This window comes from Emys orbicularis, chromosome 2, assembly GCF_028017835.1.
Source record: "Emys orbicularis isolate rEmyOrb1 chromosome 2, rEmyOrb1.hap1, whole genome shotgun sequence".
NCBI classification, from domain to species: domain Eukaryota; kingdom Metazoa; phylum Chordata; order Testudines; family Emydidae; genus Emys; species Emys orbicularis.
The window spans coordinates 192,103,190-192,127,861 of record NC_088684.1 but is presented as its reverse complement, the minus strand read 5'-3'; the positions used below and the strand labels follow the sequence as shown (position 1 = coordinate 192,127,861).

The 24,672-nt window shown below is 50.6% G+C and overlaps 1 protein-coding gene across 1 annotated transcript in view; it reads left to right on the top strand.

Moving 5' to 3' along the window:
* The first annotated feature begins 386 nt into the window (after positions 1 to 386).
* The window catches only part of ABCA13 (ATP binding cassette subfamily A member 13), a 300,907-nt gene continuing 276,621 nt past the window's right edge, over positions 387 to 24,672 (top strand). Inside the window, exons 1-2 of the mRNA XM_065398392.1 lie at positions 387 to 455; positions 21,323 to 21,416. Coding sequence (XP_065254464.1) covers positions 387 to 455; positions 21,323 to 21,416 — 163 coding nt within the window. The remainder of the gene's footprint in view (positions 456 to 21,322; positions 21,417 to 24,672) is intronic.

Here is a 24,672-nt window from a genome sequence, read left to right as displayed (position 1 = left end):
AGCCTGGGGTTGAATAGTAACCTAGCTACGAAAATGGAAAGGAGACTTAAATATCCAATGTTAAATGTATGCTGTTTATTGTAATGGCTTGCCGTTATGTCTGTTTCTGGAATGCAAAAGCAAGTGCATACTAAAACACCCTGAAGGCATTTATATAAAACCATCCGCTTGCTGTTCATCACATTGAGCAGCAAATAGAAAGATGAGATTCCTCGGAGAACACAGAACAAAAGGCAGAAACATAATCTAATCTTTTCTTCCTAAGCAGACACACCTCTTGCACCTTTTCTATGTGCTGGAATTAACAAATTCCTGGTCAGGTGACTAAGAGTTAAAGGTCTTTAAATACCCACTCTTTAAGTGGCTGGGGAAAAAGACACCGCAATATGGGGCATTCTGTTCACCAGTTCAAGGCGCTGTTCTGGAAGAATTGGCTCTGCCGGCTGAGACAACCGGTAAGTTTTTGCAAATGCTTAACATAGGGATTTTTTTTCTCCCCTGCATTTCTGTGGAAGTGAGTGTGTCTGTTATTTCAACTCTTCCCTTTGCCTCAGAGAATAATAAGGATCAGCTGGCTGTAAATGGTTCATGTTGTCCCTCTGAGCTCCTGATTATTTAAAATAGGAGTAGAGCAGAACCTTGCATTTTAACACTGAAATAGCTGAACAATCAACACTTTCCAGTGTGCAAATTCTAAAGGAAAGTGCTTAAATGCTTTTGAGGAGACACATTGGATCATTGGGCAGTACTGATGCTTGTGACACTCCTGGGGATGAAAATTACTTGTCCTTCAGTTTCAAAGTGCACATTGACAATGAGAGAACACTGTTGTAACTGAGATCAGAATGTAGCCTACAAAGGGTTTAAAACAAGATGTGGGGCAGTAGAGTGCAAATATTAGCTAGAAATATTTTTTCTCCTTTTCCTCTCAGTAAGCTCTGATTTATCTGATTAAACTAAAATAAGCAGAGAAAGCTGGCTGTTACCCTGAAAAGATACAGAAAATCAAAATAGTGCTCAGTTGAAGAGAGGAAATGTTTTTCTTTGCCCCACCATGACTGACGTGCGATTGTGGTAAAAGAAGGACTCTTCTGGTGATGTTAGAATTTTGTATTAAAAATAGTGTCACTATAGTTGATGGTTTGTCATTTTTTCCCTTGTCAGTGCTGATTTGGAGATTCAGAATGATGCATGTTGGCTGTTTTAAATAGGATCAGACTGATAAATCAACATACTGGTTTTCATCTCAGAAAATGTTAATGTAAATATGATCAGCAATCTTTAATTTAGAAAGAGACAGTCCCTCCATCCCCTTAAAAATCTTGGGATTTCAACTGATTTTTTTTTTTATGTGAAGGAACTTTCAACTTTATTGATAATTTCTTCCTCGACTTGCTCTCTTCCCCAAATTTTGTGACTCTGTTCTGGGTCTCCTTATTGTAACCACTGCCTCCTTTGGTAGCTTTTTATCCTACCAACTTCCACTTCTTGTTGGTATACTGCCCTCTGCTCATTCCCATCCTCTCACTTTTTCTATAGGGGATTTCATCCACCTCAATGATTTCAGCTAATATTTCTATGCAGATAACTCTTAAAACTATTTCTATATCACTGGTTTCTTCACTTTTGCTCTTCAGATGCTGTCTGGTAATCCGGTAGCAGTCCTCAATGGGCCAAATTCATTTTGGGTATAACTCCACTGAAGTTACTACAATTATACCAGGGCTAGATTTGTCAGATAGGTCCAAAATAGAATGTCTCAATTTTCTTTTCAAGCCCTCTTCTCTCACTAAGGGGATTTATCACTCATGATTTCTCATCTCCCAACATCACTACCACATCAGATATTTAAATACCATGGCTATGAGCACAATATAAAAACATATGCAATTGGGTGTCATCTTCAACTTCTCTCTGTTCTTTTCCCTCACGTCCAGAATCTCCTAAATCTTGTAGTGTCTTCCTCCATAATATTATTAATATCCATCCTTTCTACTGAGCTGCTTGTCTTTGTCTTCATCATCTTTCCATACGTGCTGTGACATGATTTTTTTTTGATGCAACATGATCATGTCCCCATGCCATATCTTGATGACATAAAATCACAGTGTGAAACAAACTCTCAAAAAGAGCAACCCTTGCATGCAGTTCATTCATCACTTCCAAACCCAGGTGTAGTGTTTGGTTGTGTACCATGCAAGTCTTTCACATATTTAAATACACACAATAAGGTTTACCCAAGCACAGAGGGCAAAGTAGATATTTTACTTAGATACCTCAGAAGAGTGTTGTAAGGTTCAGTTTAATTAATGTATGTAAATATTCTTTTCCACATATATCCTTATAGTGCACTCATTACTATAGTATCTGAGATCCTCAAATGGAAAACATTAGGAAAGTGCAAAGAAGAAATTAGCATTCAACTAATACCGACTGTTAGAATAATTGTTTTTTAGAATTATCCATAGTTTCATGTTACTTTTAAGCCTTTAAGTGCCAGTAGAGTTCCTGGGTTGGTAGAGGGCAGTTGTAAAAATAATACAAATATATTGTATGACTACCAGCTTCCATGCCATACTGTGAAATAATCAGACATTGAGACAAAATATGAACAATTTCATTTCATTGAGAGTTAAGTATAAATTAATCACTAAAATACTAGTCCTGTGCATTCTACTAGGGGGGGTCTATCATATTTCCTGTGCAAAAAACAATTGGTTTGGGGATATTTAATCTCTTTAGATCCCTCTTACTATGGCTTATAGTCAAAGAGAGGTCTATTAAATTTCTGCCCATGTTTTTCATGCTACTGCATTTGCTTGTTATTTATCTTGGGTTCAAAGGACTTAGTGCAGGGGCTCTCCATACACGTGTGTGAGTATGTGAATTTTCTCTCTGGGGTATGGGAGGCACAGTTCCAGTGCAGCCGCTATTACAGCTCATAGGCTTCAGTAGAATCTGGACCCTTGGAGCTCTCCCCATACATGGTTTTAGGCCAGTGGATTGATAAAGTCATGTATCCAGTAGCCCCATGACCTCCCATCCCCTCAGTCAAATCCAGTGCTTGAAGTGCGACAGATCGAAAGGAGTCGCAGACCCACAAATAAAATTTCTACCACGTCAGCGGGGCCACTGAGGGGGGCACATCACAGCCCTGCCTGGGGAAAACCCTTTCTGATCTGGAGCTTTCCCCACTTCCCAACTTCTCAGGGCAGAGCAACCACTCAGGGCTGCTGCAGGAGGCAGGCAGAACTCTTCACCCTCATACCTGCTCAGGAGCCAAAGCTGTTCTCACAGGACCAGAAGCGGGAGGAGGGAGCAGAATGAGCCCAGCAGCTCAGGGCAGCTCTGCTCCTTCCTTCCCGAAACACCTGGCCTGGAAAGAGGGAGGTGGACCCTTCTGCAGCGGGAACCCTGGAGCTGCAGAAAGAATTACCATGCTCTGCACTGTGTATGGGGCAGGGTTGTGCAGTCCTCCTGCTGTCCTCTCTGCATTCTCTGTCCCATACACTAAGGGTACCACTATACAATAAGCCCTACTGCAGCACAGCTTCAGCCCTGCACTTATGCCACTGTAGTGCTATAGTGTGGACACTTGCTACAGGAATGTAAGGAATTTTTCCATCGATGTAGTAAATCGACTCCCCTTGAGAGCAGTAGCTAGGCCCATGGAAGAATTCTTCCATCGACCTAGCGGTGTCTACATAGGGACTTAGGTCTGTATAATTTTAGGGGCTTAGGTCAGTGTGATTTCTTCTAGCCGCTGAGCAACATTCACCTAAGATGACCTAAGTTTTAGGTGTAGATCAGGCCTGAGACTGTGGCAATTTCTGTATGTGTACGGCATGCCACACCCACAAGTAGGGGCAGAATTTGGTCCAAAATATGTACATCACTGAATCCCATTGAGCCCAGATGTCAATGAATTTATGAAAGGTGCCAATATCAGGGAAGAGACCCCCATTTTCCAAGTCATAAGCTGTGTTTGCTGAAGAGTCTTGTAATAGAATAAAGTTCAAAAATGAGTTTGTGCAGTGCAATATTTTAGCCTGGATGTCACCAAAATACATAAGCTGGCTCTCCATTAGGAAACTTTAAAAATTATGAAAACCTAAAGACAGCAAGTCTCACCAAAACACATCAGCTTAAAATTTTGCTTTGGAAAGGAGTTGCAAGTGATGCCAGCTTGTTCAAGAACCCTGGGTGGAAATCCTGGGGCCTACTGAAGTCAATGTCAGTGTCCCAGCCTCTGTTTATACGAGGCTGGGAATGGGTGACAGGGGATGGATCACTTGATGATTACCTGCTCTGTTCATTCCCTCTGTACCATTGGTCTGACCCAGTATGGCTGTTCTTATGTTCAATGGGAGTTTTGAACTCCCATTGCTGCTCCAGCTACAGCCCCTTGCCCCCTCCACCACCCCCACCGGCTACTCACCATCTGCCTCGAACTCCTACCTCTGGGACTCAGCTGCTCACCTAGGCTTGCCATGCCCTGTTGCCACCATTGGGCCTGAAACAGCAGCCAACCTTAAAAGACTTTATTTTCATTGCAAGCGCACGTGGGTGCACGTGCCCCCCCCTTTTGGACTGACCCCCTCCCCCCTGCAGCAAGCCCCCAGCTTTGCCCCTGCTGCCTACGCATTTGCCCCTTGCTGCCTTTTACCCCTCCCCTTTGCCCCAGCCCCTCGCTAGCTCCAGCTTGTTTGCCTGCCCCGCCCTTTCCCTCTGCAGCCTTTGTTTGTTTGACCCGCCCCAGCCTCTGAAGCTAGCCCCGTGGTTCCTCTGCCCCACTCCCAGCCTGATTGTTCCTCTTCCCCTGCGGTCCCCTTGCATTGATTAGCCCCTCCCCTCATGCGCCCATGTCCCCTCCCTTGCGCTTGTGCCCCTTCCCATTTTAGTTTGACCTTGTCTCACTGCACCCCCCCAATGCTGTTATATTCCCCCTTCCTTGGTGCGACTAGAGGAGCCGGAAACCCTCCCCGAGTCAGTGACTGACCCCTAGCCCTTGATAGTCCCGCTCCCATCCAGCCCACCCCTTTTTGGCGCCCTCCTCCCCTGCCTGCAGCCTAGCAGGGAGAAGTGGTCGACCTGCTTCCCCTCTCCCTGCCCCCTCCAGTGTTTGTTCTGCCCCCGTCCTCATTATGGCAGGGGACGAGGCGAGTGGGACCTCTCGGGCAGACCCTGCTGCCCCTCCTCCACCCGCCCCACCATCGTCCCCCCTAGCCTCTACCTCAACCGCCGCTGCCGTGCCACCTGCTAACGCCCCTGCTGGAGCGCCGGCAGCGGCAGATACCGAGGTGACCTCTGCTGCTGCCACGTCCCTCGCTCCCTCCGACTCTGGGGGAGCCCCCCCAGCCGGCAGGAAGGGCCAGGGCACAAAGAAAGGTAAAGGCCCCGCCAAGAAGGCCAGGCCCTCCATGGCGGGGGCTGCCCCCACTGCCACGGCCCCGCCATTGGCCGCGGCATCCCTCCCCGCTGTTCCCTCCACCAGCTCTGTAGGTGTCCCTCCCCCGGCCCCCAGGGCATATGCCCAGGTAGCGGCGGCCCCCCCGCCTGCCGCTGCATCATCATCTCAATCAACCACCGCCTCTGCTACCATCCATAGTGGCCGGGGCCCCTTCCCCACCTTGACTAGGAAGCACGGCGTCCGTTGCCTCCTGGTACCCGCCTCGCCCCACGTGGAGACCTACGTGCGGGCGTTGGCGAGGGTGGTGGGGCCCACGGCCATTGTGGCGGCCTCCAAGATGTACGGAAAGGTCGTCTTCTTCCTAGCATCGGAGGCCGCTGCCCAGGAGGCGGTGGAGAAGGGCCTGGCGGTGGGGGGCGTGTTCATCCCCCTGGAGCCGCTAGAAGACCTGGGCGCCTGACTGGTCCTGACTTCTGTCCCTCCCTTCCTTCCTAATGCCGCCCTGTTACCTGCCCTCTCTAGCCTGGGGAGGCCGATCTCTGTGGTCAGCCCTCTCCCGTTGGGCTGCAAAGACCCCACCCTCCGTCATGTCCTCTCGTTCCGCCGGCAGGTACAGTTACAACTGCCGCCGGCGGCACGTGACGGTGAGGCACTCGAGGGGTCCTTCTTGGTCCCCTACCAGGGGGCCCGCTACCGGGTGCATTATTCAACGGGGGAGGCCCGGTGCTACCTCTGCCGGGCGATCGGGCACGTCCGGAGGGACTGCCCCTTGGCCCGGCACGGAGGGGCATCCGGGACCCCCGAGCCCCAGCAGGGCGCTGGCCCCGTCATCGCCGGCGCCTCTGGCTGCCCGGCGCCCGAAGCCGCCCCTCCTCCTTTCTGGCCCAACAACGCTCCCGCTCGGGCCCAAGGGGTATCTCCCCTAGTGTGCCCAGACGAGCGGGAGGGCCCTGCCTCTGCCGCCTGTGATCTGGCGGGGCCTGTGGAGGAAGGTGAGGTAGGGATACCGCCGGGCATAGAAAAGGGCATGCCCCAGGGTGGCTCCTCCCTCCTACATGCTGCCCCACCATTGCCTCCCCGAGTCCCTGAGCCTTCGCCCTTGCTCCCTGACCCGACCCCTGTTAGCCAACCCCCGGATGATGCCATGGAGAGCTGGTCCTTAGTACAGGGGAAGCGGGACAAGCGGAAGGCTCGAGCTCCGCTCCTCCCACCTGATGCGGTAGCCCCCCGGAAGACCAGGAAGGGGGGCACCGGTGCCGAGCCTTCCGCTTTGCCCCCTGCCGATTCCAATTCAATGGTGCCGGCTGGGGATGCCGTGGCAGCACTGGAAGGTAATATCGCCCCTCCTCCGGAGTCCCTTCCTATGGAAGCCCCTGCTGAGGCCCCTCTCGCCCCCTTACAATCTGAAGCCCCTGCAAGCACCAAGGCGAGCGTCGCTTTGGGTGCTGGCGGGGAGAACCCTGGGGTGGTGGAAGGTGATCTCCCCTCCATTTATGAGGAGATCGAGGCTCTGGGTCTGACCCCGGTTACCCAGGGGGAGGACGACCCTCTGCCAGTGGGCCTCGATTTGAACGACCTCGCCTCGGCCCCCCTTTCCCCGTGTTCCGTCCCCTTATCCGCTGCCTCCGTTCCCACCTCCGAGGAGCCCCTGGACTCTTCCACCAACCAGGCCACAGATGGCACCCCGCTAACAGCCGCCGAGCCTCTTGAGGCGACGGCCAGTGCCACGCAGCCGGGACCCGAGTCGCCAGGGGACTCCCTCGTGGCTGAGGGGCAGCCAACCTCCTTCCCGGGTGGGGGCCCCATCGTTGATTCTCCACCTACAGATGCCATGGCCTTACCATCTGCCTTGGAGCACGAGCCCGGCATCGCCGAGGGCCCACCTCCCTCCCCGCAAATCCCTGAGCCCATTTGCGGGGTGTTACCCCCCACACCCAGTGGCCTGGCTGCTGGGACCCCCGATCCCAATATCGCCCCTTCCCCTGTCCTTATTCCTGATTCCAGCCCTACCCCTGACACTGACCCCGTCCCTGTCCCCTCCACTTCCCGTGATGCTTTTGCCGCCCCTGGGGCTGTCTCCTTCTCTATCCCAGAGGATGACCCCCAAGGAGCGGCCTTTGTTTTTCCCTGTCCCGACCCACCAGGGGCTGCTATTTTCCCTCCGCCGCCCCCCATTGAGCCAGGATCTGAGGCGGGCCATGTGGCGTCGGCCCATCGGATGCCACGTCGAGGGTCTGCCCCCTGCTTGCCCGTCTCGGTGGGCCACGGGGCTGTGACAGGGGCCCCACTGGGGGAAAGCCATAGATCAGTGACCCCACCCCCCCATACGCTGAGAGAGGAGCTACGGGAGTTCCTTGAGGACGTCCGTGGCTCCCGCAACAAGGTACAGCTTGCACTCCAGCGATGGGGGGATTTTCATCAGATCCTCCGGGCCGCGAGGGCCCTCATGGGGGAGGGTAAGAGGACAGGGAGGCAGGCCGCTGCGGCCTACCAACGGGTCCGCCTTTTCCGTGACTCCTTAATCGCCCACGGGGTAGGTCACGGATTGTTGTGCGGCCCGACGGAGGCCGTGAGCGTCTCTGCCGGCGAGGATCCCCCCCAGCCCTCCTTATGGCACCGATCATCTTTGCAACATTAAACACCCGGGGCTGTAGGATGGATCTCCGCAGGAGCCAGGTGCTCTCCTTCCTTCGGGAGGGAGGGTACTCTGTGATTTTCCTGCAGGAGACCCATACGGATCCGGCCGCTGAAGCTAGCTGGCGGCTGGAGTGGGGGGACAGGGTCTATTTTAGCCACCTCACAGTTCGTACGGCTGGAGTGGCGACCCTGTTCTCCCCCGACCTACGGCCCGAGGTGCTGGGGGTCGCCGAGGCTGTGCCAGGCCGCCTGCTACACCTCCGGGTCCGCAAGGAGGGGCTTGTGGTTAATCTCGTCAACGTTTACGCCCCGACATTGGGCCCGGAGAGGTTGTGTTTTTATCAGCAGGCGTCTGCCTTCCTCGGCACCTTGGATCCTCGCAAGTGCCTGGTCCTGGGCGGGGACTTTAACGCCACCCTTGAGGAACGGGACCGCTCGGGGACCGAGCAGCACCCGGCTGCCGCAGATGTCCTCCGGGAGATCGTCGAACATCACTCCCTGGTGGACGTCTGGCGCGACCACCACCCGGATGACGTTTTGACATTCACTTTTGTCCGGGTGGAGGTCCATCGGTCGTACCACTCCCGGTTGGACCGCATCTATTTGTCACGCTTCCATCTTTCCCGGGCCCACTCCTCCAGCGTCCGGCCGGCCCCTTTTTCAGATCACCATCTAGCCACCGTGACAGCCTCTCTCTGCGTGGAGAGGCCGGGGCCGGCCTATTGGCACTTTAATAATAGCTTGTTGGAGGATGTGGGCTTCGTGGCGTCCTTCCGGTAGTTCTGGCTGGCCTGGCGAGGGCAGCGGCGTGCCTTTCCCTCGGCGCGGCAGTGGTGGGACCTGGGGAAGGTGCGCGCCCGACTCTTCTGCCGTGACTACACCCGGGGCGCCAGCCGACGGAGGGATGCGGCGATAGGGCAGTTGGAACGGGAGGTCTTAGAGCTGGAGAGGCGTCTGGCCGCCAGCCCCGGTGATCCATCCCTCTGCGGAGCGTGCCGGGAGAAGCGGGAAGAGCTCCGGACCCTCGAGGACCATCGGGCCCGAGGTGCCTTTGTTCGATCCCGCATCCGCCTCCTTCGGGAGATGGATCGCGGCTCCTGCTTCTTCTACACCCTGGAGAAAAAGAGGGGGGCCAAGAAGCACATCACCTGCCTTCTAGCAGAGGACGGCACCCCCCTCATGGATCCGGCGGAAATGTGCGGGAGGGCCAGGGCCTTCTACGCAGGCCTTTTCTCCCCGGATCCGACCGATCCTAACGCTTGCAGAATGCTCTGGGATGAACTCCCGACGGTCAGCGCGGGCGACCGAGCCTGGCTGGAACTGCCTCTCACTCTGGCCGAGTTCTCGGAAGCCCTCCGCCGCATGCCCACCAATAAATCTCCGGGCATGGACGGGCTGACCGTGGAGTTCTACCACGTGTTTTGGGATGTCCTCGGCCCGGACCTTGTCACCGTCTGGGCCGAGTCCTTGCAGGGCGGGGTCCTCCCTCTTTCGTGCAGGCGAGCCGTGCTCGCCTTATTGCCGAAGAAGGGGGACCTCCGCGATTTACGGAATTGGCGTCCCATCTCGCTCCTCAGCACGGACTATAAAATCGTAGCGAAGGCCATCTCGCTGCAGCTAGGGTCCGTGCTGGTGGACGTGATCCACCCAGAGCAGACCTACACTGTCCCGGGCCGCACCATCTTCGACAACTTGTATTTGGTCCGGGACCTCTTGGAACTCGGGTGTAGGGATGGTCTGTCGTTCACCCTCCTGTCCCTGGATCAGGAGAAGGCGTTCGACAGGGTGGACCACGGGTATCTCCTGGGCACTCTGCGAGCGTTTGGCTTCGGGCCCCAGTTTGTGGGTTTTCTCCAGGTGCTGTACGCCTCCGCAGAGTGTTTGGTCAGGCTCAACTGGACCCTGACCGAACCGGTCAGCTTCGGGCGAGGAGTACGTCAAGGGTGCCCCCTCTCGGGCCAGCTGTATGCTCTGGCGATCGAGCCCTTCCTCTGTCTCCTCCGTAGGAGGTTGGCAGGGTTGGTGCTGCGGGAGCCGGAGCTACGGCTGGTCCTGTCGGTGTACGCCGACGACGTGGTTCTCGTGGTCCAGGACCCGGGCGACTTGGTGCGGGTGGAGGCTAGCCAGACCATCTATTCGGCGGTCTCCTCCGCCCGGGTCAACTGGATCAAGAGCTCTGGCCTGGTGGTAGGAGACGGGTGGCAGGCGAGCTCCCTCCCACCCGCGCTTCAGGCCATCCGGTGGAGCGCGGGTCCACTGCTCTATCTTGGCGTTTACCTTTCTGCCATGCATCCGTCTCCGCCGGAGAACTGGCTAGGTTTAGAGGGCAGGGTGTCGGAGCGGCTCCGGAAATGGACAGGACTGCTCCGGTGTCTCTCCCTTCGAGGGAGAGCACTGGTGCTCAATCAACTAGTCCTGTCCATGCTCTGGTACCGGCTCAACACCCTGGTCCCGGCCCCGGGCTTCCTGACCACCCTCCGGACGTTGATTCTGGAGTTCTTTTGGTCAGGACTGCACTGGGTCTCTGCGGGGGTTCTCCATCTACCCCTGGAGGAGGGAGGGCAGGGCCTGAAGTGTCTGCACGCTCAGGTCCACGTCTTCCGCCTCCAGGCCCTGCAGAGGCTCCTTTATGGTGCAGGTAGTCCGGCATGGAGCGTATTAGCGCACGCCTTCCTGCGCCGCTTCCGAGGGCTCCGATATGACCGGCAGCTCCTTTGTCTCCATCCGAGAGGTCTTCCGCGAGGCCTCTCCGAGCTGCCGGTCTTCTACCAGGACCTCCTCCGGACCTGGAAACTGTTTTCAGTGACCAGGTCCGTAGCGGCCACCGTGGGGGCAGATCTCCTCGCGGAGCCCCTGCTACACAACCCCCAGCTTCGTGTGCGGGTGGCGGAGTCCCCCATGGTGCACCAGAGGTTGGTCCTGGCAGAAGTCACCAAAGTCGGAGACCTCCTGGACTACGACCGGGGAGACTGGCTGGATCCCCTGACGCTCGCTCAGTGCATGGGGCTCTCCAGACCTCGTACTCCCCGGCGCGTACTTCAGGAGGTGAGGGCCACTTTGCCGCCCGCTGATCGGGACTATCTTGACCGGGTCCTGCGAGAGGGAACGCCCCGCCCACCCTCCACTCCGAGCCCTCCAGACTTTTTCATCGGGCCCCTGCCCTGTGGACCCAACCAGCCCCCTCCCCGTCCATTCGCCATGAGCCGGCTGCACCATCTGCAGCCGGTTCTGTTCCGGACCGCGCCAAGGAAACATCTATACACGCTCGTGCTCCATGTTCTTCATGTCCTCACCCTCGCGTCCCGCCCCGATACGAAGTGGCGGGACCTTCTGCCACCTCTGGAGGGTGAGGAGCCCCGGTGGGCCAGCCTTTATTCTGCTCTGATCCCGAAGCCCACCGGGGACATCAGTTGGCGGCTCCTTCACGGAGCCGTGAGCACGGGAGTGTACTTGGCGCGGTTTACCCCTATCCCAGACACCTGCCCCTTTTGCGGCGTGAGGGAGACCCTGGCGCATGTTTACCTGGAGTGCGCCAGGCTGCAGCCCCTATTCCGGCTCCTCACGGATATTTTGTTAAGATTTTGGTTGCACTTTTCTCCTCACCTTTTTATTTATGCACTCCCTATCCGTCGCCCCACAAAGTCGCGGGACCTCCTGGTCAACCTCCTTCTGGCCCTAGCGAAACTGTCCATCTATAAAACCAGAGTGAGGAGGTTGACCGATGGAGTTTCCTGTGACGGTGGGGCATATTTCAGGTCCTCCGTTCTTTCACGTATCCGGGCAGAGTTCCTCTGGGCGGCGTCCACTGGCTCCCTTGACGCCTTCGAGGAGCAGTGGGTGCTGTCCGGGGTTCTCTGCTCGGTGTCCCCGTCTGGTTCGCTTCGTTTGACCCTTTGACCTCACTCCTGTCCCTGTTCTTTTATTAGTTGTCCCCCGTAATTTTTTGGTCTCCAGGTCTTGTGGACCCCCCCTTAGGCTGGGGGGGATCCTTTAGCAGTGGGCGGGCTTCGCCCGCCCACTTCCTGGATCCCAATAGGTCTGGTCACTCAGGGAACAGAAAACTACTCATCCAGTGACCAGTATATTTGCCCTCTACCAGACTCCTGTACCCCACTGGTTTGGGTCTGTCACAGGGTTTTGGATCAGGCCATATATCACGCCCCAAAGGAATTGAGAGCAGGGTTTTGATGGGCTACCAGGAAGAATGAATTCCAGAGGTTAAGAGCCTTCAGCTGAGAAAGCCCTGCCACTTCTTGGCTATCCTAAATATGGGTTACTGTGGCATTTAATACAGCAAATTTTCAATATGTGGTATAATCTAATAAAACCGGAGATGATTGAAGGAAGGGAGTGCCAGTATTTTGCACCTTTCTAAAGCTATCTGGGTAAACTAATGTTAAACTTTGGGGTTAAAAGCTTCCCTAAGTGTGGCATTTAAGAATAAACAGCATTCTGAATTGCTGGGAAATGTGGTTCTCCCTTGTCTTTGTCAGTGGACAATTTAACTTAATATAATTCATGGCTTTCTATTGTTGCAAAAGAATAGAATTGATCTATATAATTTCCTTAAAACCATGACTATAAAGGACAAGGGAAGCTCACAGTATTCATGATATGCTATACCTCAGTTTTAGTAATAGAATATTGTAATTTTTTTAAGGTCACTTATCTTCTCCCCCAGTGGGTTTCAATCACATTTGTTCCTTCCCTTCAAAGTGACCTTTATGATGATAATAAGCTCTTATTTCTATCCCATTGTGCCCTCTAATGTAAACACATATTTCTCACCAAGTCATTTAATCCCCTGTGGTTTCCACTTGAAATTTCTTCCTTGTGTGTGGAATCCTGGCCCCATTGAAGTCAATGGCAAAATTCCAGTTGACTTCTATGGGCCAGGATTTCACCCCATATAATGAAATGTACACACAGGACCAGATCCTTGGGACTGGCCCTTATGGGCTTAATGCAGTTTGGGTATGAGTGGGCATGAAGATTAGTTTCAATCACTTTCACACCTCCCAAATCCAGTAGCTGCTGGGGGCTAGGTTGGTTCTCGGGCATAACTTAGAGTCTCAGGACTGCTCCAAGTTGTAATGGTAACCACCATGCATCCTGTGGTGGGAGCTGAAAGATAGAGTTCCCTGGAATTGGCTACAGCAGCTCCATACTATCTAGGTATTCCTTTATACCTGTTTTTTTGCCAGGTGTATGTCACTGGAACAATACAAAGCATGCCGAACTAGGCTGAGACTCTGGTGCACAGGGCTCAATGCCATGAGTTCACATTTGGTGCAGTTGACTTTGTAGCTACCAAGCCCAACAGGCTTTTTAATTATTTATGTACATATGTAGCACAAATAGTGACAAGACAAGAAGACGAAGAGAATCACTGCACCTAGGAACTTATTCTCTAAAGATGGATCAGGGTGAGCCAGAGGATAGGGAAACTGAACTAGGAGTTAGGGACTTGAATTCTTTTCCTGGCTCTCCTGCACACTCAAGGTGTGATCTTGGTGAAGTTACTTAATCCTAGCTACGCCCTGGTTTTCCCACCTATAAAATGGGGCTAATAATAATGAATACCCCCTTTGTGAACTTCTTTGAGATGTATGGCTAAAACCATGATGTAAATGCCAAGTGTTATTTTTAATTATTGTAATTATGAATTACATGGATGGCCCAACAAGAAGAGATAACAGAAGAGTATATTTTGGGAGTCCATAATGAACAGTGATTTTCAATATAGTAGAGCCTAGAGCCCCATCCAACCTTGGAGCCCCATCATGCTAGGTGCAGTGGATACATATAGTAAGAGATAGTCCCTGCCTCAAAGACTTTACAATCTAAATGGACAAAAAGTGGGTGGGAGATAGGGAGTAGCATTATCCCATTTTACAGATGAGGAACTGTGACACAGAAAGTAACTTGCCCAAAGTCATATAGGAATTCTATGGCAGAGACGCCGCAGCTCCTGTGGCATGGTTCCCGGCCATTGGGAAGTGCAAAGCTGGCACTTGGGGTGGGGGCAGTGTGCAGAGCCCCCTGGCTGCCCCTACGCGTAGGAGCTGGAGGAGGGACATGCCGCTGCTCCTGCGGGAGTCGCATGGAGCCATGGCCTGGCAGGCCGATGGGACTTTTAACGGCCCTGTTCAGCAGTGCTGACCAGAGATGCCAGTGTCCCTTTTCGACAGGGTGTTCCAGTTGAAAACCGGACACCTGGCAACCCTAGCCTATGCCTGTAATTACAACACTAATGCTCTTTCCACATCATCCAATATGACAGTTGTTTAGGGTCCAGCTCTGTTAACCTTACTCATGTTGAATAGTATCCTAATCTACCCCACCCTTTTCATATTGATTTAAGAGAGTGAGACATCACCACTCACGTGTGTAGAAAGCGTACAGAAAAGAGGCGTGAGTGTGACTAAAGCAAATCCATTTTCACATTTGAGCAAATGCTCACATACTTATACTCTATTCAAAAGTCTCCTTTGTCTAACGTTAAAATTGAACAGACATCTTTTAACCTAGGGAAACTACAATACGTCAGGATGGTGTGCATTTCCATGTGCAAAGATTTCAAAGGCCTTGGTCAATATTTGTCCTTTGCTATTTAATCACCAACTCAACCCTTGTTCTCTGTTGTTTTGACCTTATAGAGGCTCCTATTTCTCCCCCTATTCTGAGGTGTAGAAGGGCACATATAAAAATAAAATGGCTAGAAAAGCCCCAAAAGCAGTGCAACAAGGGAGTTTAGCTATAACAGCAACGAACAGGGTACGATCCTCTGTGAAGAAGGACTGTGGATTCTAGCTGATCTGTCAAGATCAGCAGGTATTGTGATCTTAAGCCTGGTCTACACTAGAAAATTAGGTCGATTTAACTATGTCAGTCATGTGTGTTAAAAATCCATGCCCCTGAGCAGCATAGTTTAGCTGACCTAAGTCCTTGTGCAGACAGTGCTAGGCTGACAGAAGAATTCTTCCATTGACCTAGCTACCACCTCTCGGGTAGATGGATTACCTATTCCAATCAGAGAATCCCTCCTGTTGGCATAGGTAGTGTCTACATTGAAGCACTACAGCAGCACAGCTGTGCTTCTGTAGTGTTTTAAGTGTAGACAAATCCTGAGTCTGCCAGTTCCACAGGTGGTTGAAAGATGGATGGGTGGGTAATAGAGAGGGATGGATAAACCCTCTGCTTAGACAGAATGATCAGGTAAAAACACTGAAAGCCTAAACACACAAACAGTTCTAAGACTCCCCATATATGTGAGAAGCTCACAGAAGGGACAATCTGGCTCATTGCATTTGATTTACTCATACAAATGGAGCTTGTTCAATTGGAGGAATTTCACTTCTTTTAACTTCCATCAGGGCATTACTTCTGTGGGTCATGTCCAGGACATCTCTTTCCCACATACAAGATAAACTTGTTGGCCAGTCAAGTGGCCTTTAAAAACAATCACTTTTCATAATCACTGTATCATGAACATCCAAGCTCACTGTTTGGAGCTAACAATAGCACGAACAAATGACACAAAGTTAAAAACAAATCATATCCAATACTGGGTTAATTCTGGTTGATATTTATTTCCAGAAAGTTTTTTTGTCATGAGGCATTCCACTAGCAAATACATCATGCTGCCCCTGATATTCCAGTTTGTATCAGATGTAATCATCTGTCTCTTACGTCACTATGCCAAAGCCAATTATGCCCTGTTTATAATTTTGTACTATGTAATTTTATTGCATACAAATAGCTATATTAAAAAAAATTAAGGTTGCAAAGTCAAGCACTCAGAAGTTAGGAAATGCCAGAATTAAGATTGCATGTGCATTATGACTCAGGCTTTAATTACATGTTTTTGTACTATTTTATCCGCACGAGCCTTGACTTACTCAGTGCACAGGATGCCCAGCCAGTCCCAGACTCCCCTCCAGTCTCAGTTTTCCCTCTCCCAGTTGGCTTCCAGTCCCCCCTCCACCTTATTTTCCTCCCTAGCTCCCAGTCCTCCTGTGCAGACAGTCTCAGTCTCTCCCACATCCCCATTCTGGCTGCAAGTCCCAGTTTCTCTTCTCCATCCTACCAGTCTCCAATCACAGCCTCCACATACCCCCAGGCTCCTTGCCCCAATCTACATCCTTTGCCACCTGAACTAGGTTCAGTAGTTCTCCATTCTGCATTTGAGTCAGGAGGCTTTCTTCTCCCTGCTGCCTGGGCTCCAGCATGGGCACCATGGAGAGCACAGGCAGCATACTCTCCCTCCTCTCAATTCCGGTGCCCAGCCCCACTGTGGCGTCTAGCAGCTGGACAACCATTGCAGGGAAAGTTCTGCTCAACCCTTATGCCCCTTGGCTGGAACATGCCCAGTGCAGATGGAATCTTCAGGAGAACATTTAGCTGCCAAACTCCAACAAATCTGGATGGAGCATTTGAGAACTGAGATTTTTGAAAGTCTTATAACTTAGCCAAATTTAGGTGGATTTTCACAGGGGAGGCAAAAGGCACATTCCTGATACAAAGACCATCCCCCTGCCAAATTTCAGGTTCCCGCTCCAAAACATGGGCGAGTTATCACCTCTGAAAGAAAACAAACTTTTTAACATGGGCAAAACAACATTGTTCTTAGAAGCGGCTGAACTGCTTTAGCTGAAACTTTCCAAAATAATTCAGCCTGAAACAGACACCCAACATAGTAAATCTCAGACCAAGCAGTTAAAAGTTTTGCAAAGTTATAAGCAACTGAAAACAGCGTATTTTAATAGGAAATGTCGGACAACCTTAAATATAGGCAGTAATACCAGCTCTACCCATTGTCATAGCAGAGGATCTCATGTGTTCCATAGTTGTCCAGTAGATATTACTGAAGAGAGATCTCTAACACAATGCAGTGATCCCTTATCTCATGTATTTTCATAAAGTTTTTTTTTCTAAATCTCTGTTTGAGACCACTTGTGTGCTGAGTAGAGTACAGTAACTCCTCACTTAAAGTCATCCCGGTTAACATTGTTTCATTGTTACATTGCTGATAATTAGGGAACATGCTCGTTTAAAGTTGTGCAATGCTCCCTTCTAATGTCGTTTGGCAGCCGCCTGCTTTGTCCACTGCTTGCAGGAAGAGCAGCCCATTGCAGCTAGCTGGTAGGGGCTTGTAACCAGGGTGGACCGGCAGCCCCCCTATCAGCTCCCCGCTCCCCTAAGTTCCCTGTGCAGCAGCCCCCCAGCAGGCTATCAAGGCAGTTCAGCTGTCCCTCCCCCCACTGCCATGTGCTGCTCCTGCCCTCTGCCTTGGAGCTGCTCCCAGAGACTCCTGCTTGCTGTACGGGGGAGGGGGGCGGCGGAGGGGAGTGCTAATGTCAGGGTGTCCCCCTCCCTCCTGCTCCTGCACCCTGCTTACCCCTTCTCCATATAGAGCAGGGAGGGGACATGGATGGAGAGAGACAGAGAGAGCTTGGGGCAGCAGCTGTTGTCTCAACTTCCTGATCCACTTAAAAAGACAATGCACTTAAGAGTGGGTCAGCTTACTTAAAGGGGCAGTGTGCATCTCTCTCTCTCTCCCACACACAAGGTGTGTGTTTGTCTCTGTCTGCTATGCTGTCTCCCCTCCCTCGTGTTCGTGCTGCCTTGTGTGAGAGGTTACATTAACAACAATGTGTTAACCCTTGAGGGCTCAGCCGAGTGCTAGTTCATCATTTAGCAGCAAGGCATTCCCTGGGAAATATCCCTCCCTCTTCCACCTTCTAACTTCACCATTTCAACCAAGCTTCACAATCATCAAAACTGTGAACAGTATTAACTTGTTTGTTTAAAACATATACTGTGTGTATATCTATATAATATATAGTTTTTTGTCTGGTGAAAAAATTTCCCTGGAACCTAACCCCCCCATTTACATTAATTCTTATGGGGAAATTGGATTCGCTTAACATCGTTTTGCTTAAAGTCGCATTTTTCAGGAACATAACTACAATGTTAAGCGAGAAGTTACTGTATATAAATTAGAAACTGAATATTTTGATTTTGAATCGCTGTTGGTTAAAGGCTTGTAGAGATTAAACTATATATACTTTGAGTTAATCAACTTCTATGAGTATTTGAAATCTTAAAATGAGCAGGTGAGCTGCTCTGGTTACAATATCTCACTGTTCAGTGTCTTAAATCATAGCTTAGAAGATATTCTCTCAATTATATTATTTATTAGAGTTGGTTGAAATTTTTCAAATTTTTAAATCTCAAAGAAGGGGAAAATTTTAAAACAAAAATGTAACCCCACTCCTTTGATCAGTTGTATTACTTACATATTTGGGGGTTTATCAGAGAAAGTGTACTTCTGATCTACATTTGTATGCCAGACAGTATAGCATGGAAGAGGATGATGGCGTCAGAGGTGTCCTAAAGCACTTCTTTTCCTCTTGTCATTGTAGATCAATTTTGTTTCCAGTGTGGCTAGGCTTATTTTAGTGTAGAAATGGCTAATGGATTCACTTTCAGAACACTATTATTGCCAGAATCCAGGCTTGCTCGGCAGGAATCAAAGACCACCCACTCTTACTTTTCTTAGGTTGTCTTTGTAACAATTTGATCTTTTGGAATAGCTTCCCTGGTATGGACAGATGATGTAAGTACTCTATCTAGCATTTAAGCTACTAGAGTGAGTAGCCTCAGAAATCCTCAGGTTCAATGTAATGATCTTGTCAGGCTTTCATGTTCTGTAATTTTTTTATTCTTCTGATTTAACATTTATTGTGACTCTGCCCTATTTAACTGCTTCTGAAACACTACTTTGTTACTGAAACCTTGCATATGAGGATCCTAATGCTCTTTACAAAGCTGTCTGGCTGATATCATCCCCATTTTGCAGCTGGAGCAACTGAGGCATAAAGATGACTTGCTTTCACTCTATCCTAAACTAGTTTTCTAGATTTTGGAGAACAATGTGCCTGTTTCATTCTATTAGTTACTTTGTATAGCTGTAAAAGAAAAGATTCATGAAAATACTGTAAATAACAAGACGATGGCCTTGACTCACATGCTCTGAAATCAGTGTTCTTTGCTACATAATAAAAAGATGTGTTTCTACTCAGAAGTAAGTTTTAAACAAAACAGGACCTGGTTTAATAGTTTCTTTGGTATGGCATCTCTACTGGTATATTAATTTGCTGTAATAATGTATATTTGTATGCAGGGCCGGCTCTAGGCACCAGCCCTCCAAGCACGTGCTTGGGGCGGCACTTTCTAAGAGGCGGCACTCCGGCCCCCCTTTTTTATTTTTATTTTTTATTTTTTTGCTTGGGGCGGCATTGCCGGGAGCCGGCCCTGGCCCAGCGGCGCCCTGTACAGCGCTGCATCCCGGGCGCCGCTTCCCTCCCCCCCCTGAGCCCCTCTCGCGGCCGCTGCAGCCCGGGCTGCGGCGGTGGCTAGAGGGGCTCCCGGAGTGTGTGAGGAGCGGGGGGGGGAGGGGGGAAGGGAAGTGGCGCCTGGGATGCAGGGAGGGAGATGGGGGCCTGCTGCCGCTGCCGCACCGAGTCTTCCCTTCCCTTCCCCCCCGCCGCTCCTCACACACTCCGGGAGCCCCTCTAGCCACCGCTGCAGCGGCCGCGAGAGGGGCTCCCGGAGTGTGTGAGGAGCGCGGAGGGAGAGAAGCGGCGCCCCCTGGAGCCGAGCCCGGGCTGCGGTGGAGGCGAGAGGGGCTCCCAGAGTCAGGGCCGCCCCGGGGGGGGGGCAAGTGGGGCAATTTGCCCCAGGCCCCGGGTATGTCCAAGGCTCCCCCCGCCTTCGTCTTCCCCCATCCCCCGGCATCTCAGCCGGTAAGGGGGCGGGGCTGCAAGCTGCGGCCCAGCGGCGGGAACTCAGGCCCCGCTAGAGACACCAGGCGGCTGCAGCGATGTTTGGGAGAGGGGTAAGCGGCATGGTAAGGGGCCAGGGCACCCCTGACCCCATCCCCCACAACCCTGACCCCCAGCTCCGAGCCCAGCCCCTCTGAGCCGGGCACCCCTGACCCCATCCCCCACAGCCCTGACCCCCAGCTCCGAGCCCAGCCCCTCTAAGCTGGGCACCCCCTGACCCCATCCCCCACAACCCTGACCCCCAGCTCCGAGCCCAGCCCCTCTAAGCTGGGCACCCCCCGACCCCATCCCCCACAACCCTGACCCCCAGCTCCGAGCCCAGCCCCTCTGAGCCGGACACCCCCCAACCCCTTCCCCCCCACAGCCCTGACCCCCAGCGCCGAGCCCAGCCCCTGTAAGCCGGGTACCCCCCAACCGAGAGCCCAGCTCCCCACCCAGCCCTGGGCAACAGCAGCACCACCCCCAGGCAGCGACAGCCCATTGGCACCAACCATCACCCAGCAACAGCCCATTGTGTAATTGCAAATGTATACATACTATTAAAGCATTTAATGTTTTAAAATAGTGTATTTAGTGTATTTTCAAATTATTACAAATTAATTTTTGAATCTATTTCACTAGTTATTTTTTACATTTCCAAATACATGTTACTATAGTATTGCAACTTTTTTTATGGAAGGGGCCCCCGAAATTGCTTTGCCCCAGGCCCCCTGAATTCTCTGGGCAGCCCTTCCCAGAGTGTGTGAGGAGCCAGGGAGGGAGGGAAGTGGCGTCCCCTGGAGCCAAGCCCGGGCTGCGGCGGCGGCGAGAGGGGCTCCCGGGGTGTGTGAAGAGGTGAGCGGCCGGCTGGGCTCGTCGGTGCTGAGCAGGTAGCCCCGCAGCCGGAGATCCTCACCTTCCCGCCCGCCGGGGCTGGGCCAGGGCTCGGTGAGGCTGAAGAGCAGCAGGTCCGGGGGGCTCTCCAGGTCCTCGGCTTCCAGCATGTCAGGGGTGAGGGCGGTGAGCACAAACTGATCCACCTTGGCCACCAGCAGCGCCGCGAAGCCCAGGGAGGGGGCCGTGTTCTCCGCGCCGCCCCGCAGCCGCACTGCCACCTGGAAGTACTCCCACTCCGCGCCACCCAGCAGCTCCACCCGCATGGGGACACAGTCATGGCTGGGCCAGGGCTTGGCCGCCGTGTGCTGGTAGCGGATCCCACATTTGGGGGGGGAGCCCAGTGCTGGGGTGGCAAGGGGTGCAGGGGGGGAAGAGAGAGCCCGGTGCTGGGGCGGCAGGGGGTGCGGGTAGGGGGGGGCACTGGTGGGCTGGGGGGGGCAGCCAAATTTTTTTTTGCTTGGGGCGGCAAAAAACCTAGAGCCGGCCCTGTTTGTATGATGCAGTTCAGTTTCTACAATGCTGATATTATTGTTTTGGGTTTACTCTTCAGGTGCTGTCTCTCTCTGAAGTACTCTGGCCATGCATACTGTTCCTAATTCTGGCTGCAATTCGCATCCAGCAACCTTCAAAACACCAGGAAAACTGTATGTTTCATGTTTAATCTTCATGTTTTGCACATCTGTAGACTATATTCTAAAGAGGGCTTCATAATAAGGAAATATCAGTAGGTTAAACCATGAGGGCCTGAATCAAAGCCCATTGACTTCATTGGGATTTGGATCAGGTCCTAAATTAGTTTTGTCTTTTGTGTCCTATAACATTATAGTATTGAGTCCCCCTGCAATCTATAGTTCTTTCTGCTTCACCCTTTTCAAGCATTATCTTACCTAAAACAGTGTGGTAGATATTACTATGCTATGTTTTATTTAGTTGCTGCAGTTCTATAGGATTCGGGCATGGTCTGTATTTTATAACCTGTCTGGAAATGGCATCTTGGGTTCAACCCACACATTCTCAACTTCCTAGAAGAGTGATGTAGTACAATGTCTTTTAAAACAAGGAATAGAACAGGGATCGGCAACCTTTGGCACGCGGCCCATCAGGGAAATCTGCTGGTGGGCTGGGATGGTTTGTTTACCTGCAGCATCCACAGGTTCGGCCGATCGCAGCTCCCACTGGCTGCGGTTTGCAGTTCCAGGCCAATGGGGGCTGCGGGAAGCGGTGTGGGCCAAGGGAAGAGCTGGCTGCCACTTCCCACAGCCCCCACTGGCCTGGAACGGCAAACCATGGCCAGTGGGAGCTGCGATCGGCCGAACCTGCGGACGCTGCAGGTAAACAAACCGTCCCAGCCTGCCAGCAGATTTCCCTGATGGGCCACGTGCCAAAGGTTGCTGATCCCTTGAATAGAAGATACAACAAAAGAAACAATGAAAATCAGTCACACCTTTGTAAATGATCCTGTATTTAAGACTGGCGTGTAAAACCTATTTCCTTGTAAAAGGCTTATGAGACCTGAAACCATGGATCTCTTTCTTTATGCTTGTTTATTAATTAATCACACACAGCTATGAGCTATATAAAAAACCTTTAGATTTAGTGGCGTTAATTAAGCCTGGTGTCAGAAGCAGTACTCCAAATGCTGCATCGTGACGTGTCTGGCCTCTTGGTATTTATCTAGTGTCAGTATAACACCCATTCTCTCTGTCTAATTCAGGGGTAGGCAACCCTTCAGAAGCGGTGTGCCGAGTCTTCATTTATTCACTCTAATTTAAGGTTTTGCGTGCCAGTAATACATTTTAACGTTTTTAGAAGGTCTCTTTCTATAAGTCTATAATATATAACTAAACTATTGTTGTATGTAAAGTAAATAAGGGTTTTAAAATGTTTAAGAAGCTTCATTTAAAATTAAATTAAAATGCAGAGCCCCCCCGGCCAGGACCCGGGCAGTGTGAGTGCCACTGAAAATCAGCTCACGTGCTGCCTTCGGCACATGTGCCATAGGTTGCCTACCCCTGGTCTAATTCATCATTCTATTGAATGGAACATACTCTTATAAATTAGAATAGTGACTTTCAACAGTAACTTTGTTGTCACAATTCTCCAAATAGAAACTGATACTGTTAGTAATGCTTCATTCTTGGGAGATGACTGAGACTCATGGTGCATGTTCAGTCAGTTTTAACTTTGATAGTTGCATTTACAATTTGATAACGTACATTCACAGAATGACATTAACCCTGAAGGATTTCAGTATGAGGCAGTGTATATACAAAGATCATTCATTCATGAAGTTCTTACATGTCTCTAAAGAACCTAGCACGCAGTTCTATTAATAAGGAGATAGGAAGTGAAGAATATCTTCTCCAAACTATGGGGGCATTTAAGAAAACTGAACATAATTACATAAGTTGGCATGTTGGCATGTTGGTGGGACAATTTTGTGAAAAGTGCCTTGGGATCTTATAATGCCCATGAACAGGAAGGGTCTTCTTGGTCCTACACCTCCTCTGCTTTGCTTGTGAGAACTGATATGTTTGTATGTATAAAAGAGAACACAACTATTTTTTGGGGGAAGAGATCTTTGTGAACCAAATTTTGCTGTCAGTTACACTTTTGGAAATCAATGGTAATGCCCCACTGAATTCAACAGAGTAACTGAATTTTCACTAGCGTAGCTGAGGGCCGAATTTTGTTGTGCTGTCTACAGAGTATGGTCCCTATTCTGCAAGCTACTTTGGTAAGTAGGATCAGGGCCAATATTACAGTCTCAGTAAAATTTAGAAACTGTCAAACTTATTTAAGATGGGTGGTTTTCAAAATGGTGTTGGTCATACAGAACTAGAACTAGGGCTTATGTTTTTATGAAGCAGGCTAATACTCTTTCTGGGGAGTTATGCAGGGGTGTCTCTATGTTGCTTAACTGGTAGTGCAATTTCTAGTGATATATGTCTCAAAAATAATGATATTTCATTTCCATCAAAACTAGCTTGGGTTTTTTCAGGTACTATGGAATAATTGAATACACAGTTTCTCCAGTTCTTCCACTTCTGTTGTGAACATTCAATATGAGTGTTATGTCCAGGCCTAATTCAACTTGGGTAACTCATTGTAGCTATTTCTCCAGCAATTTCAATTGCATGAAATACTCTCCATTTCCTGCCCAAAGGATCCTATATAGCTGTGGCTGCCAAACTGGGGGCTTACATGGGAGGAATGGACAGGTTTCTCAGTTATTCACTAGAGTCTTGGCTTTATTTAAAAACAAACAAATGAAGAAAAAACACCCTTCAAAATGTGAACCAAAGTGTAACTAGTACAGCAGTGTCTGCATGAGTTTGCAGAAAGTTTGAAACAATAGCTCTGAAGTGCAAACTGCCCCATTCATTTCAATGAGTGGTAGCTCAAATGCCAGTGATGATACATTAAATGTCAACATTGTTAATTATTTCACTGCTCATTAAATCATGGAAGGAAGGAAAGGACATATTTTATTAGGAAGACTTGCACAGTCTACTCTAAATAGACGGTCATTTTGGGTAGGCCAAAACCAAACACACAGTGGGGTTGCAAAAGAGTGACTGGTTTCATTTTCCTAAAGGGGAGCTCAGCTTTCAAAACTTTGGATAACACTGTTGTGTTGCTCTGTGCTGTTAAACTGTTGTCATACTGAACCCCAGCAGTGCCTACGTTTTAGTGCTGGGTGAATCATTTATAAATGGAATGCATGGTGGTGCAGTAAAAAGGTTTTATCAAGAGATTGCGCTAGCTGCATTTCTCACAAAGTGTTGTGGTAGGTAGAGCTGTGTGAAGATCAATCCATTTCATGGATGATTTTGATATTTCAAAATTCGGTTTTATTCCAATTAGGAACAAAACCCACCATTTAAAAAAAAAATTCTG